This window comes from Channa argus, chromosome 10 (genome assembly GCF_033026475.1).
Source record: "Channa argus isolate prfri chromosome 10, Channa argus male v1.0, whole genome shotgun sequence".
Lineage (NCBI taxonomy): Eukaryota > Metazoa > Chordata > Actinopteri > Anabantiformes > Channidae > Channa > Channa argus.
The window spans coordinates 13831270-13848603 of NC_090206.1; the positions used below are offsets into that span (position 1 = coordinate 13831270).

General features: G+C 40.4%; 2 protein-coding genes across 32 annotated transcripts in view; both read left to right on the forward strand.

The window, feature by feature from the left end:
• The window catches only part of LOC137133993 (protocadherin gamma-A11-like), a 238444-nt gene that overhangs the window by 129086 nt on the left and 92024 nt on the right, over positions 1-17334 (forward strand). For 2 of the 31 annotated variants that reach the window (XM_067518276.1, XM_067518301.1), the window contains exon 1: positions 9658-12230. The exons of 27 other annotated variants lie outside the window; for them this stretch is intronic. In XM_067518276.1, coding sequence (XP_067374377.1) covers positions 9804-12230 — 2427 coding nt within the window. In that variant the 5' untranslated portion in view covers positions 9658-9803. Of the gene's footprint in view, positions 1-389; positions 2933-9657; positions 12231-17334 lie in introns of those variants that run through there. 2 more of the 31 variants (XM_067518277.1, XM_067518302.1) reach the window with 2 other exon arrangements.
• Positions 5488-8564, forward strand: LOC137134001 (protocadherin gamma-A6-like). The gene has a single exon (XM_067518331.1). The coding sequence runs from the start codon at positions 5666-5668 to the stop codon at positions 8093-8095; it is 2430 nt and encodes an 809-aa protein (XP_067374432.1). The 5' UTR covers positions 5488-5665; the 3' UTR covers positions 8096-8564.

The following is a 17334-nucleotide window of genomic DNA, read 5'->3' on the forward strand; positions in this document are numbered from 1 at the left end:
TTTTTTGTAATTATTACATTACAAATTATGAATCAACATCAAATATATTATACCTTTATGGTTGGCCCAGGGAGTTCTGTCTTTTCATCGTTTCTGTTCTTCCTGTGCTTTTCAGCACCATGGATAAGACAGTGTATTTGTATGTTCGCTCACTATCCCCTTGTTAATGTGTTTCTTTTCTATATTTATATAGAAGAATTGTGCCCATATACTCTATAAAAGACACGTTCATAGCAAGAATGTTTGTTTAATGTGCAGTTCAGTGCATCCAACTCACAGGGACGCTGTTGACTAACCTGCTGATATGTTCCTCCTCATTGTAGCTGTGCCTCCCCCCTCAAATCGAAATGTAAAAGAGAAAATACAAAAATGTGAAAGAAAAGGAACAGTTTGTAACAAGGAGATTATCGAACTGGGGGATTACAGACCCGTTTCGGCATTGGATATAGACTGTGGATATCTTTGAATTTTATGTTTATATTTGTGCCAAATATCTTTTTACTTGAGGATGGATTTGATAGCAGTTTATGTGGACGGAAAAATGTTGGGCAGAACAATGAAACGGCAAATACTGCTCTTCACATCGCTTGTTTGTCTCTGCTCGGTTTTTGGGCAAGTCAGTTACTCCATTCCTGAAGAAATGACGAAAGGATCTTTAGTCGGTAACATAGCACACGATTTAGGTTTGGATGGAAGACGGCTGAAATCAGGGAAAGCTCGCATATATACAGGAGAAGGTAAAGAGTACATCGAGCTGGATAAAGAAAGGGCAGTTCTTCTAATCAAAGAGCGGATAGACAGAGAAGCGCTATGCGGACAGACGACGCCCTGTGCTCTTGATTTTCAAATAATTTTGGAGAATCCTATGCAATTTTACAGCGTCACTGTGGAGATCAATGACATTAACGACAATGCTCCCTCTTTTAAAAACAGTGAAATTAAGTTGGATATTAGTGAGACGGTTCAAATTGGATCGAAATTTGTTTTAGAAAAGGCAATTGACGTCGATGTGGGTATTAATGGGCTCCAGGGTTATTTGCTAAGTTCAAATGAGATATTCACTTTAAACCCCCATAGAATTAGCAATAGTAGGAATGTAGAGATGGTTTTGAAGCAGTCTCTAGATCGAGAGAAAGAGGAGCGATTTACTTTAGTTTTAACTGCTAGAGATGGCGGCGACCCACAGCTGTCTGGGACACAACAAATAGTCATAACTGTATTAGATGCAAACGACAATGCACCCGTTTGTATTCAGTCGGAGTATAAGGCTTTTGTGAACGAAAACGCGTTAAAAGGAACTGTTCTAACAACGGTGAGTGCGTCTGACGCAGATGAAGGTACACATGGGCACATTCAGTATTCGATCACTAATGTTCCAGAGGGCGCGAATGAATTGTTTCATGTTGATATTAAAAATGGTGTGGTTACCTTAATGGGGAAGCTTGATTATGAGAAAACTAGATATTATGAGATAGATGTTCAAACATCAGACGACGGGGGTAATTCAGACGTGTGCAAAGTTGTGATTGAGGTGCTGGATACGAACGATAACCCACCAGTTATTAATATTATGTCAGCGTCACCTAGTGTATCTGAAGATGCTAAGCCAGGCACCGTGCTGATAATGATGAACATTCAAGATCCAGATTCAAATGAAAATGGCAAAGTCCACTGTCTTTTAAATGAAAATATTTATTTTACGATCACATCAACATCAAATATTTTCTTTAACTTAGTAACAAACAGTGAATTAGACAGAGAGACGTCCTCTGAGTATAATATCACAGTGACCTGCTCTGATGAAGGAGTTCCCTCCCTCTCCAGCAGCGTCACTCTCACCTTACAGATCTCTGATGTGAACGACAACTCTCCTGTCTTTGAGAGGAGCTCATATGAGGCGTACATTGTAGAAAACAACACACCAGGTCTCTCTATATTCACAGTGAAAGCCACAGACGCTGACTGGAACCAGAATGCCCGTGTTTCTTACATACTGGAGGACTCCTCTGTTAACGGAGTAGCAGTCTCCTCATATGTGTCCGTTAGTGCTGATAGTGGAGTCATCCATGCAGTGCGTTCTTTTGACTACGAGCAGATCAAAGATTTCCAGTTCCGCGTCAAAGCACAGGATGGAGGTTCTCCTCCACTCACTAGTAACGTGACAATGAAAATACTGGTCCAGGACCAAAACGACAACCCTCCTCAGGTCCTCTACCCAGTCCAGACTGGTGGCTCTCAGGTGGCTGAAATGGTGCCTCGTTCAGCAGATGTGGGCTATCTTGTCACTAAAGTGGTGGCTGTTGATGTGGACTCTGGACAGAATGCCTGGCTCTCCTATAAACTGCAGAAAGCCACAGACAGGGCGCTTTTTGAAGTGGGCTTACAGAATGGAGAAATAAGAACTATCCGCCAAGTCACTGATAAAGATGCTGTCAAACAAAGACTCACTGTTATAGTGGAGGACAACGGGCAGCCCTCTCGTTCAGCTACAGTCATTGTTAACGTAGCAGTGGCCGACAGCTTCCCCGAAGTGCTGTCGGAGTTCACTGACTTTGCACACGACAAGGAGTACAATGACAACCTGACTTTTTACTTGGAGTTGGCTCTGGCTGTAGTTTCCTTCCTGTTCATCACGTGTTTAGTGGTTATAATATCAGTGAAAATCTACAGGTGGAGACAGTCTCGCGTCCTGTATCACTCCAGCCTCCCCGTGATTCCGTATTATCCACCACGCTACTCAGACACTTTGGGGACAGGGACTCTCCAACACGTGTACAATTACGAGGTGTGCAGGACGACTGACTCCAGAAAAAGTGACATGAAATGTATGCCAACGATGAGTCAAAGTTTAGTCAGTGTGGATGATGCTGGACTCGATATGTCACAGGTGGAAAACCATCTATCAGGCACCTGTTCTCAAATGTCAACTTTGGTGAGTGGAAAATGTAATCATTTTGTTTTTAATGATTTTCTTTCTCCCAAGCGTTTTAAACTGTAAGTAACGGTGAAATCTTCGCTGTCCATGGTGCTGAAACTGTCGCGGTGTCAATACTGAAGTAACTCTATAAACGATTTGTAGCACATGTTGTTCTATTAGTATTATCCTTATAATTATTATATTATTCACATATTCAGCGTCTAATTAATGTAGTTACGGTTTAACAGGTTAATCGGTGAATGTCAGAGCAAACTTTTAGATTTGTTTTCAGTGAGAACCAACACTCCATGCAGCCTTTATAAAAAAAAAAATTAAAGAACAAATTTAAAGGATAAAAAGGTAATTTATAACAAATATTTATTCTTAACCACCACTTTCACAGCTCTTTTCATTAGTGTGATTGCTAAAATTGTTGTTTCCAGTATTTAATTTTGTTATTATTCCGGATTCTTCCGTACGTTTTTCGGCGTGCTAAAACTCCTAAGTGCTAACAGCTGTAAACATGGTTCCAACTGTAACATGTTAAGCATGGTTGGGAGAGGTGTGCTATTATCCTGTGTGCTGATAGCTAATGTACTGTAATTATTATGAATATTAATATGAATTTTTTTTTGAATGGAAAGTCTATGGAAGTGATGTTCAAACTGCAATATCTCTAAAACTACACATGGTAGCATGATGCAGCTTTGTGGGATGCTGTCCCATAATGAAATGCTTCACATGTTACAGCATGGGCTCTATAGCGCCACCGTGTGGTCAGATATCAGCATGTTTATGTGCGTTTTTTGACATGCTACTACTCCTACACGCTTACAGCTAGAAACATAGTTCCAACTGTAATATGTTAAGTACAGTTAGGAGAGTTGATGTATTACTCTGTGGGCTGACAGCTGATGTACAATAATTGTTATGAATATTTGTATGATTTGTTTTTTGCATTGCCGTCTATGAGAGGAATCTTAATACTGCAATATCTCAAAAACTACACATGGTAGCATGATGCAGCTTTGTCTAGTACTGTCCCATGATGAAGAGCTTCACATGTTACAGCGTGGGCTCTATAGCGCCACCGTGTGGTCAGATATCAGCATGTATATGTTAGTTGTTTTGACATGCAACTAGTCCTACACGCTTACAGATACAAACATGGTTCCAACTGTAATATGTTAAGTACAGTTAGGAGAGTTGATGTATTACTCTGTGGGCTGACAGCTGATGTACAATAATTGTTATGAATATTTGTATGATTTGTTTTTTGCATTGCCGTCTATGAGAGGAATCTTAATACTGCAATATCTCAAAAACTACACATGGTAGCATGATGCAGCTTTGTCTAGTACTGTCCCATGATGAAGAGCTTCACATGTTACAGCGTGGGCTCTATAGCGCCACCGTGTGGTCAGATATCAGCATGTTTATGTTAGTTGTTTTGACATGCAACTAGTCCTACACGCTTACAGATAGAAACATGGTTCCAACTGTAATATGTTAAGTACAGTTAGGAGAGTTGATGTATTACTCTGTGGGCTGACAGCTGATGTACAATAATTATTATGAATATTTGTATGATTTGTTTTTTGCGGTCTATGAGAACAATCTTCACATGGCTGTATCTCGGAAAGTACACGTGATATTGTTATGAAACTTTGACCCATGCTGCCCCATGATGAAATGCTTCACATGTTACAGTATGGGCAACCGTGTGGTCAGTTATTTAACTCGTTTTTTAACTCCTAAAAACTTTTTTTTTTCTGATTTCACTTCTATGTTGTACAGGGCCTTTAGTACTACCACCGTTCGCGGTACTGCAACTGTTTCGATCTTTTTTTTTAAGCTAATGCAATGCAGGACACTGCCATAAACACGCGTGTTAAACGTTTCTCCACTGGGGGCGCTATTGTGAGTGTTTTTATTTTTTGTATTTTATCTTCAGAAATCAATTAGTGTTGAGAGGGCAAGATGGCAACAGTTGATTCCTTTGGACAGGCTGCCATCTGCTGGAGAGTTGGTGAATAGCAATTGAAAACTTCCTTATTGTTTCATGTGCTTTCACTAGTTGTTCAATATTTTAAAAAACTACACATGCTACAGTGTTTCCTGTCGCTTCTACAACGTTCAGAGCTGCAGATTCGGCGATGGCTGCAGCGGCTGCGGAGGCTGGCTTTCAGCAATCACACGCATTTTCTGCAGGAAATGCCCATTCTAGTTTAGATTGCAGTACTACCTGTGCATTTTTTTGCTCTTTTTTTATAATAATTTTTAGACAATCATTTTTTTTTTTCAGTTTTATTATGTTTATTGTGACATTTTGAACACAGTTTGAATTCACCATAATCCCTAATGGAGGTATTTTTTGTGGAAAAGAACATATTTAGTTTGGCTTCTGATTGCTCCTCCTATGTTGAATTTTTTTTTCAAATGTTTGATAGAAATCTCAAAGGGAACCATTTGATTTTACTGCACTCTTTAAACTCGACACATACAGATGATACATTAATGTGCAGGGTCTCTGAGGGCCGCTGTTGATACATCACTGACAAATTGTCCAAATAGGCGGTGCAGCGTTTCAAGCCTTCAGCTCCCTCAATGTTTTCTGTTGGAAATAGGAACCGTGACGGTCTGCTCCGTGAATGTCTTTCTGGAAATATAACATCAGAGTTTCTGTTTGCTTATTAATTTAGATATTTTGTACAGAAACATATTTTTGCATCTGAACCCATTGGATTTATGATGGCTTGTATGCGGATAAACGCTGGCAGAGGACGATGGCAGACACTGTTTTTTACTCTTTGTCTTTTCAATATGGGCTCAGTGACAGGACAGGCTCGGTATTCCATACCGGAGGAGCAGGCCGAAGGATCTTTTGTTGGAAACATTGCTAGAGATTTAGGCTTGGATGTGGCGAGGCTCGTGTCAGGTAAAGCTCGTATTATCACAAAAGGAATTCGACAGTATGTTGATTTAAACCGAGACAAAGGCACGCTTGTTATTAAGGAGCGGATCGACCGAGAAGAGCTTTGTGCGAAGACGACGCCCTGTAGCTTTAGTTTCGAAGTCATTTTAGAAAATCCGATCCAGCTTTATCGGGTAACAGTGGAGGTGATAGACATCAACGATAACAGCCCATCTTTCCCAAAGGAGGAAATCAATTTGGAAATTGTTGAAAATGCTGCACCAGGAACTCGCTTCTCTTTGGTGAGTGCAGACGACCCCGATGTTGGAAAAAACGATATTCAGAAATATACCCTTAAACCCTTAGATCATTTCAAACTGGAGGTACAGAGCCAACCGGATGGAGGCAGATTTATCGAAATGGTTTTACAAAACCCTTTAGACCGAGAGAAAGAGGAGACTCATACACTGGTGCTGGTTGCTTCAGATGGCGGTGATCCCCATAGATCAGGGATAGTGCGGATTCATATCACTGTACTTGATGCTAACGACAATGCTCCAGTGTGCAGCCAGGCTGTTTATAAAGCAGATGTCAAAGAAAATTCCCCTGAAGGAACAGTGGTGACCACTGTTAGCGCCACTGACGTAGATAAAGGCGTCAATGGGGAAGTGACATTTGCAATCCCTCATGCCACCAAAGATGCAAAACAGCTTTTTGAAGTCAATATTGAAACAGGGCAAATTAAAGTTTTAGGTAAACTAGATTTTGAAAAATCCAAAACTTATCAATTAAACGTTCAAGCTAGAGACCACGGGGGATATACAGACACGTGCAAAGTTATTATTCACATAATTGATGAGAATGACAATGTCCCTACAATACAGCTTATGTCATTTTCTAACTCAGTATCTGAGGATTCCCCCCCAGGTACAACTATAGCTGTTGTTAACGTGGATGATGAAGACTCTGATGGTAACGGTGTTGTTAAATGCTCCATCAACTCTGACATACCTTTCAAAATCGAATCTTCACTAACTGGTTATTACACCATAGTAACCGATAACCTGTTAGACAGAGAAAGTCTTGCTGAGTACAACATCACCATAACGGTCTCTGACAAAGGCTCCCCGCCTCTGTCTAGCAGTAAAACCATCAATGTAAAGGTGTCTGACGTAAATGACAGTCCACCTCAATTTGATCAATCTGAATATAGTAAGACTGTACCAGAGAACAATTCTCCTGGATTCTCTGTGTTTACTCTCAGCGCTACTGATGCAGACTGGGGCAGAAATGCTCGGATTTCTTACTTTCTGGAAGAAAAAGAAATTAATGGGCTTCTGGTGTCTTCATTAGTGTCAGTAAATTCAGAAAACGGTCTTATTCATGCACTGAAGTCTTTTGATTATGAACACATCAAGTGGTTCGAATTTAACGTAACTGCTCGTGATGCTGGATCACCTCCTCTAAGTTCGGTGGCTACAGTTAGACTCATAGTCCAGGACCAGAACGACAACCCTCCTCAGGTCCTGTACCCAGTCCAGACTGGTGGCTCTCAGGTGGCTGAAATGGTGCCTCGTTCAGCAGATGTGGGCTATCTGGTGACTAAAGTGGTGGCTGTTGATGTGGACTCTGGACAGAATGCCTGGCTCTCCTATAAACTGCAGAAATCCACAGACAGGGCGCTGTTTGAAGTTGGCTTACAGAATGGAGAAATAAGAACTATCCGCCAAGTCACTGATAAAGATGCTGTCAAACAAAGACTCACTGTTATAGTGGAGGACAACGGGCAGCCCTCTCGTTCAGCTACAGTCATTGTTAACGTGGCGGTGGCCGACAGCTTCCCTGAAGTGCTGTCGGAGTTCGCTGACTTTACACACGACAAGGAGTACAATGACAACCTGACTTTTTACTTAGTGTTGGCTCTGGCTGTAGTTTCCTTCCTGTTCATCACGTGTTTAGTGGTTATTATATCAGTGAAAATCTACAGGTGGAGACAGTCTCGCGTCCTGTATCACTCCAGCCTCCCTGTGATTCCGTATTATCCACCACGTTACTCAGACACTTTGGGGACAGGGACTCTCCAACACGTGTACAATTACGAGGTGTGCAGGACGACTGACTCCAGAAAGAGTGACTGTAAGTTGGGCAGAGCCAATAGTCAGAACGTGCTAATAATGGACCCCTTTTCATCAGGGACGATGCAGCGGATACAGAGTGAAAAGAGCATCCTGGATGAACCAGATTCTCCTCTAGAGGTTAGTTAAATATGGCTACGTCCATATACAGTGATTCATTTTTGTGCTGGTCCTCATTTTCAGCGCCATGGACAGCATCTTAGTCTCCGTCATTTGAAAACAACGTTTATTTTATTTTTTTTTTTATGCTTATTCGGATCTTTCGAGCGCCTCACCTCCTTAATAATTCACTATTTGTATTGCGACGTCACAAGTTTAAACGATTCACCTTCCTTTGTGAGAAATCTGTTTTTTTGTCACTTTTAAAAACAGCACCATTTGCTCAAAGACGAACCATTTCAAGTCATCACCCAAACATCTGTCTCAACTTGACCAGAGGATGGTAGCCTATCGAATGCGATTGTATTAATGTAGACATAACATTAAAATGTCAAATATGGATATAATAGATAATCTGTCCTTGTGAAAATGAAAATTTGCTATTTCCTTTGGTTTTTAAGTCATTAATAAATCATGTCCCCAATAGTACTACATTAAAATACAGTATTTGCATTATTGATTTGACTTGTGGAATATTAAGATTAACATGAATCATCAATAATGATTCGGTGTTAACAAATACATAAGACACGTTTTATTTGAAATTCATCATATATTCTATTTGATCAGCACATATTTGATGTAATATTTGAATTTCACTGTAGAAGCAAACGTTATTTACTTCATCTTCTTATTTTAGGTAAAAGGACCTTCACACCCCTCTCAAAGACACATTTCTACACTTTTACAATTTGACTGTATAAAGAATTCATCAGTCAGGGAAATGCAGACTTGAAATATGAAAAAGTGATTTAAAACTAAAGCAGCCTTCAGCATATTAAAATACATTGGAGTACTGATATTAATATCACTGTGCTGTTATCAAAACTGACAGAAAACAACAGATTTCTTATGAACAATTGTGAAATGGTTAAACTTATGACCACACAATATTCGTATGTTTTCACTAATTTATCAGTGAGATGTATATGTATGTATATATGTACTGTCATGCATTTACAGTATATCCTGGCATAAGTCACAAGCAGATTACCTTTACTCCGCTGTATCGTCAATCAAATACCACTAAAATGTTTTACAGCATTATGAATTTGGTAAACCGAGAATCAAAATGCCTTGTTTATTTGCATTGCTGCAGAGCTTTGTTTATTTTAAGGTACTAGGTTCTGTTATAATAACTGCCCATTTTAGTGTATTTTATTAGTATGTTTTAAATATAAGTAAGTATTAACTTTTTAACCATTAACCGCTTTTCAAAATTCCCACACTATTGAACGGTCCCTCAAAACAAAACTGGGTTGTGTAAAATACAGCTCTCTCTCTCTGGTTGTAATCGATTTGGTGATTTGTGTGAGTTTTAATGTTACATTTTGGGTCGATATATTCAATCTTTGTTTGTAGTCTGTCGGTTACATTTTTTTTTTTTTAATTATTAGTGTACCTCCCCAAGTTCTTTCATCTGTTCGCCTCTAAGGGACGCTGTTGATCAGTAAAACAGCGTTTGGTGTTATAAAGGACAGAAAAAGGAGAGGCTTGTCTTAACAGAAAGAGCTGTTCGACGGACAGTCAGTTCACTTGTAACAACCTTTTTGTTTGATAGACGAATGATGTGAATACAAACAAATGCAGCAATATTGAACAGCAATCAAGCTTGTTTCTAAATATTAGGGTGAAGAATTTGTATTTACCATCGCATAAGGGTTGCAATCTTGCCGAAATGGGGATGTGCCAGCATCGATGCGGTGAGTGGCTGTTCTGTTGGACAATTACATGGAAACTGCTCATTTTTGTCCTTGTGATCACCAACGTCAGTGGCCAAATTCGTTATTCAATGCCGGAGGAGATGAAGAAAGGCTCCCTAATCGGGAATGTAGCACAAGACCTTGGTTTGGATCTGAAAAGGCTCCGTTCTGGTCGGGCCCGTATCGTGAGTGGAGAAAACAATCAGTACACCGAGCTCAAGACAGACAAAGGGATCCTTGTTGTAAATGAGAACATAGACCGAGAAGAGCTTTGTGGAGAAGTGACACCGTGCAGCTTCAGCTTTGAAATTATTCTAGAAAATCCAATTGAACTGCACAGGGTAACGGTAGAAATATTAGACGTAAATGATCATGCGCCAACGTTCAGAAATAATGTAATTAATCTTGAAATTAGTGAATCCGCAACAATAGGATCACGTTTTGATCTAGAAAGCGCATACGATCCCGATGCAGGGATTCACGGATTGCATAATTATGTTTTATCCCCTAATGACAATTTTGTTCTTAAGCAACACTCCAACTCCGATGGAATAAAATTAGCTGTAATGATATTACAGAAGCCTTTAGACAGAGAATTAAATCCACACTTTTCTTTAAAACTCATAGCAGTAGACGGCGGAACTCCTCAGCGATCTGGTACAGCAAATATAGAGATCACTGTACTTGATGCAAATGATAATGCTCCTAAATTTAACCAGTTGCTGTACACTGCTACTGTGACCGAAAATGCTCCGATAGGCACTTACATAACTACCGTGAATGCTTCAGATGCAGACAGTGGCCCCAATGGTTTGGTAACTTACGCGTTTTCTGATGCAAAGGGAAAGTTTGGTGAACAATTTAAAATCGACCGATTCACCGGCAAAATAACTGTTGCTGATAACATTGATTTTGAAAAAGACAAAAAATACGAAATAAGAGTGATTGCCAAAGACCAAGGTGGCCTAAGTGACGCAACAAAAGTTGTAATTGAGGTCACTGACATAAATGATAATACCCCAGTTATACATATAATGTCCTTCAGCAGCCTGATTTCAGAGGATGTCCCTCCAGGCACGACTATAGCTGTTTTTAACGTTAAAGATGCAGATTCGGAAAGAAACTGTCAAGTAACATGCTCAGTAGATTATAATCTTCCTTTTAAAATCCAATCGTCATTAACTAATTATTACAATTTGCTTTCAGCAGTGTCTTTTGATCGTGAAACAAAACCAGAATACAACATAACAATAACAGCGAAAGATTCAGGGTCACCTCCACTCTCGACTAAAATATCTCTACATCTTAAGATTTCTGATGTAAATGACAATGCTCCACTCTTCACTAAACTGAGTTACTCCGCACGCATTACTGAAAACAATGTTCCTGGTATGTCAATATTCAGTGTGAGTGCAACAGATTCAGACTGGAATCAAAACGCAAGAATCTCATACTTTCTGGAAGACAGGCAGATCCTTGGAAGCCCAGTGTCTTCATATGTGTCCATAAACTCTGAAAGTGGAGTGATACATGCAGTGCGCTCATTTGATTATGAACAGATAAAGCAGCTAGTGTTTACTGTTAAAGCACAGGATGGAGGCTCTCCTCCACTCACTAGTAACGTGACAGTGAAAATACTGGTCCAGGACCAGAACGACAACCCTCCTCAGGTCCTCTACCCAGTCCAGACTGGTGGCTCTCAGGTGGCTGAAATGGTGCCTCGTTCAGCAGATGTGGGCTATCTGGTGACTAAAGTGGTGGCTGTTGATGTGGACTCTGGACAGAATGCCTGGCTCTCCTATAAACTGCAGAAAGCCACAGACAGGGCGCTGTTTGAAGTGGGCTTACAGAATGGAGAAATAAGAACTATCCGCCAAGTCACTGATAAAGATGCTGTCAAACAAAGACTCACTGTTATAGTGGAGGACAACGGGCAGCCCTCTCGTTCAGCTACAGTCATTGTTAACGTGGCGGTGGCCGACAGCTTCCCTGAAGTGCTGTCGGGTTTCACTGACTTTGCACACGACAAGGAGTACAATGACAACCTGACTTTTTACTTAGTGTTGGCTCTGGCTGTAGTTTCCTTCCTGTTCATCACGTGTTTAGTGGTTATTATATCAATGAAAATCTACAGGTGGAGACAGTCTCGCGTCCTGTATCACTCCAGCCTCCCTGTGATTCCGTATTATCCACCGCGTTACTCAGACACTTTGGGGACAGGGACTCTCCAACACGTGTACAATTACGAGGTGTGCAGGACGACTGACTCCAGAAAGAGTGACTGTAAGTTGGGCAGAGCCGGTAGTCAGAACGTGCTGATAATGGACCCCAGTTCATCAGGGACGATGCAGCGGATACAGAGTGAAAAGAGCATCCTGGATGAACCAGATTCTCCTCTAGAGGTTGGCTTTCTTGTTCAATAACGTTTAATGAATATCTATCTTTTTCTGTTTTCACTATTTATAAATTCTTCGCCAAAAGCAGCCTCAGACCATTGCTCATATTCTTAGTTGTTCATGATAAAATTGATTTCATTGTGTAGCTGTTTTTTGTAACATTTTGAGCGTTTCATATTTTAGATAAACCAGTGATGTTTTGAAACATTTCATCATAAGATGTTTATGGAAATGGATAACTTCCCTCATACAAAGTATTTGTTTTTTGTAATTATTACATTACAAATTATGAATCAACATCAAATATATTATGCCTTTATGGTTGGCCCAGGGAGTTCTGTATTTTCATCGTTTCTGTTCTTCCTGTGCTTTTCAGCACCATGGATAAGACAGTGTATTTGTATGTTCGCTCACTATCCCCTTGTTAATGTGTTTCTTTTCTATATTTATATAGAAGAATTGTGCCCATATACTCTATAAAAGACACGTTCATAGCAAGAATGTTTGTTTAATGTGCATTTCAGTGCATCCAACTCACAGGGACGCTGTTGACTAACCTGCTGATATGTTCCTCCTCATTTTAGCTGTGCCTCCCCCCTCAAATCGAAATGTAAAAGAGAAAATACAAAAATGTGAAAGAAAAGGAACAGTTTGTAACAAGGAGATTATCGAACTGGGGGATTACAGACCCGTTTCGGCATTGGATATAGACTGTGGATATCTTTGAATTTTATGTTTATATTTGTGCCAAATATCTTTTTACTTGAGGATGGATTTGATAGCAGTTTATGTGGACGGAAAAATGTTGGGCAGAACAATGAAACGGCAAATACTGCTCTTCACATCGCTTGTTTGTCTCTGCTCGGTTTTTGGGCAAGTCAGTTACTCCATTCCTGAAGAAATGACGAAAGGATCTTTAGTCGGTAACATAGCACACGATTTAGGTTTGGATGGAAGACGGCTGAAATCAGGGAAAGCTCGCATATATACAGGGGAAGGTAAAGAGTACATCGAGCTGGATAAAGAAAGGGCAGTTCTTCTAATCAAAGAGCGGATAGACAGAGAAGCGCTATGCGGACAGACGACGCCCTGTGCTCTTGATTTTCAAATAATTTTGGAGAATCCTATGCAATTTTACAGCGTCACTGTGGAGATCAATGACATTAACGACAATGCTCCCTCTTTTAAAAACAGTGAAATTAAGTTGGATATTAGTGAGACGGTTCAAATTGGATCGAAATTTGTTTTAGAAAAGGCAATTGACGTCGATGTGGGTATTAATGGGCTCCAGGGTTATTTGCTAAGTTCAAATGAGATATTCACTTTAAACCCCCATAGAATTAGCAATAGTAGGAATGTAGAGATGGTTTTGAAGCAGTGTCTAGATCGAGAGAAAGAGGAGCGATTTACTTTAGTTTTAACTGCTAGAGATGGCGGCGACCCACAGCTGTCTGGGACACAACAAATAGTCATAACTGTATTAGATGCAAACGACAATGCACCCGTTTGTATTCAGTCGGAGTATAAGGCTTTTGTGAACGAAAACGCGTTAAAAGGAACTGTTCTAACAACGGTGAGTGCGTCTGACGCAGATGAAGGTACACATGGGCACATTCAGTATTCGATCACTAATGTTCCAGAGGGCGCGAATGAATTGTTTCATGTTGATATTAAAAATGGTGTGGTTACCTTAATGGGGAAGCTTGATTATGAGAAAACTAGATATTATGAGATAGATGTTCAAACATCAGACGACGGGGGTAATTCAGACGTGTGCAAAGTTGTGATTGAGGTGCTGGATACGAACGATAACCCACCAGTTATTAATATTATGTCAGCGTCACCTAGTGTATCTGAAGATGCTAAGCCAGGCACCGTGCTGATAATGATGAACATTCAAGATCCAGATTCAAATGAAAATGGCAAAGTCCACTGTCTTTTAAATGAAAATATTTATTTTACGATCACATCAACATCAAATATTTTCTTTAACTTAGTAACAAACAGTGAATTAGACAGAGAGACGTCCTCTGAGTATAATATCACAGTGACCTGCTCTGATGAAGGAGTTCCCTCCCTCTCCAGCAGAGTCACTCTCACCTTACAGATCTCTGATGTGAACGACAACGCTCCTGTCTTTGAGAAGACCTCATATGAGGCGTACATTGTAGAAAACAACACACCAGGTCTCTCTATGTTCACAGTGAAAGCCACAGACGCTGACTGGAACCAGAATGCCCGTGTTTCTTACATACTGGAGGACGCCTCTGTTAACGGAGTAGCAGTCTCCTCATATGTGTCCGTTAGTGCTGATAGTGGAGTCATCCATGCAGTGAGCTCTTTTGACTACGAGCAGATCAAAGATTTCCAGTTCCGCGTCAAAGCACAGGATGGAGGTTCTCCTCCACTCACTAGTAACGTGACAGTGAAAATACTGGTCCAGGACCAAAACGACAACCCTCCTCAGGTCCTCTACCCAGTCCAGACTGGTGGCTCTCAGGTGGCTGAAATGGTGCCTCGTTCAGCAGATGTGGGCTATCTGGTCACTAAAGTGGTGGCAGTTGATGTGGACTCTGGACAGAATGCCTGGCTCTCCTATAAACTGCTGAAAGCCACAGACAGGGCGCTGTTTGAAGTGGGCTTACAGAATGGAGAAATAAGAACTATCCGCCAAGTCACTGATAAAGATGCTGTCAAACAAAGACTCACTGTTATAGTGGAGGACAACGGGCAGCCCTCTCGTTCAGCTACAGTCATTGTTAACGTAGCAGTGGCCGACAGCTTCCCTGAAGTGCTGTCGGAGTTCACTGACTTTGCACACGACAAGGAGTACAATGACAACCTGACTTTTTACTTGGTGTTGGCTCTGGCTGTAGTTTCCTTCCTATTCATCACGTGTTTAGTGGTTATTATATCAGTGAAAATCTACAGGTGGAGACAGTCTCGCGTCCTGTATCACTCCAGCCTCCCCGTGATTCCGTATTATCCACCACGCTACTCAGACACTTTGGGGACAGGGACTCTCCAACACGTGTACAATTACGAGGTGTGCAGGACGACTGACTCCAGAAAGAGTGACTGTAAGTTGGGCAGAGCCAATAGTCAGAACGTGCTGATAATGGACCCCAGTTCATCAGGGACGATGCATCGGATACAGAGTGAAAAGAGCATCCTGGATGAACCAGACTCTCCTCTAGAGGTTAGACTTTTATGTTGTAACGCACTCAGAAGTATTTTGTTTTAAAATGGAAGAGAAGTCAAAGCATTGTTTAAAGAAATTTAAATACATATATATACCAGACTCTCCTGCACAGTTTTGCACATATAATGATTCAACTGATTGCGTAATCATGGTTTAGGAGTGTTAGCGCCTTACAGGAACTTTCCTGTAAGGCGGGTTCATTTATCCATTTGTTTTTATATATGTATTTATTTCAATTCATTTATTTATCCTGCAAACGTGGAAACATTTTATTGGTGTGTAAACAGAGTTCCCCCTGGCGTATGCCAACGTTTTTTATTTGGTTTCCTTTTGCTTTTCTTTCTTTTCACATCACTCCAAGGCCACTGCTTTTTAGACTTATTTTATAAACATAAATGAATCCAAGAATTTCATGAAATGCTTTCATGAAAGAAATAGTTTGCCATTTTAAATTGCGGAGACCATAAAAATCTAGATAATTATTCCCCATCTTCCACTGTAGTGAAGGGCAGTGAACTCTTAGGGCCGCTGTTGGCTAAGCTGTGTTAGTAAAGGAGGGTAAATATATTGTACCTCCCACATGTTTTCAGATAGACAACGAGAGAAAGACACAAAGACCATCGTAGACCACTCAATCGAGATATATGGAAAGGCTAATTTGAGCGGATACTGTTCTTTTATGCTTTTGATCTACGACAAAATGCACTACCGGAGTATATAAAAAGGATTATCGTTTAAGAGATCGTTTTACAAGAATATTAAGCTGCTCATTTTACAGGGACATAACGGACAATGAGACGGCAAGTGCTGCTGTTAATGGTGGTTCTCTCTTTCAGTTCAGTGTTTGGGCAGGTCAGCTACTCTCTTCCAGAGGAAATGGCTAAAGGTTCTTTCGTTGGTGATATTACGCAAGATTTGGGTTTAGATATAAAAAGATTGAAATCAGGAAAAGCTCGTATTTATACGGGAGACAGCGCAGAGCTCATCGAGTTAAATATAGAAAGAGGAGTCCTTCTTGTCAAAGACAGAATAGACAGAGAAGCGGTCTGTGCTCAGACGGCGCCATGTGCTCTGCATTTCCAGGTCATTTTAGAAAATCCTATGGAATTTTACAGTATTACCGTCGAAGTCACAGATATTAATGACAACGCCCCGATATTTAAAAGAGGTGAAATGAAATTCAGAATAAGTGAGTCAGCCATTACAGGAGCAGTATTCTTGTTACAGCAGGCAATAGACCTGGATGTCGGTGTGAACGGTCTGCAGAGTTATTTGTTAAAGCCAACCAATAACTTTGTTTTGAGATCGCAAAATCTAGCTGACGGAAGCAAGATGGTGGAAATGGTGTTACAGAAACCTTTAGATCGAGAAAAACAGGATTATCTGTCGCTAGTACTGACTGCAGTAGACGGTGGTGAACCACAGCTCTCCGGAACTGTACAAATACACATAACTGTGCTAGATAATAATGATAATGCTCCAGTTTTTACACAAAAAATTTACAAGTCTACCATAAAAGAAAACTCTCCATCGGGAACGCAAGTAGTAATTGTTAAGGCTGTTGACTCAGATGAAGGATCTAATGGCAAAGTATCTTACGCTATATTTAATTTACTGGACAATGTGTCAGAGTTATTTGAGATAGACAGAGACACCGGAGAAATTACTCTGATCGGCAACACTGACTTTGAGAAAAAGCGGCAATATCAAATACATGTCCAGGCGAGTGACGATGGAGGGTTAACTGACTCATGTAAAATTATAGTAGAAATAACAGATACGAATGACAATATGCCAGTTATTAATGTCATGTCAAAATCAAGTGTAGTAAAAGAAGCCATTCAGCTTGGCACTGTAGTGACAATGATAAATGTTCAAGATCCAGACTCAGGTTTAAATGGAAAAGTC

Excerpts from the sequence above, each read along its gene's own strand:
- LOC137134001 (XM_067518331.1), top strand. The coding sequence starts at position 5,666 with ATGATGGCTTGTATGCGGATAAACGCTGGCAGAGGACGATGGCAGACA.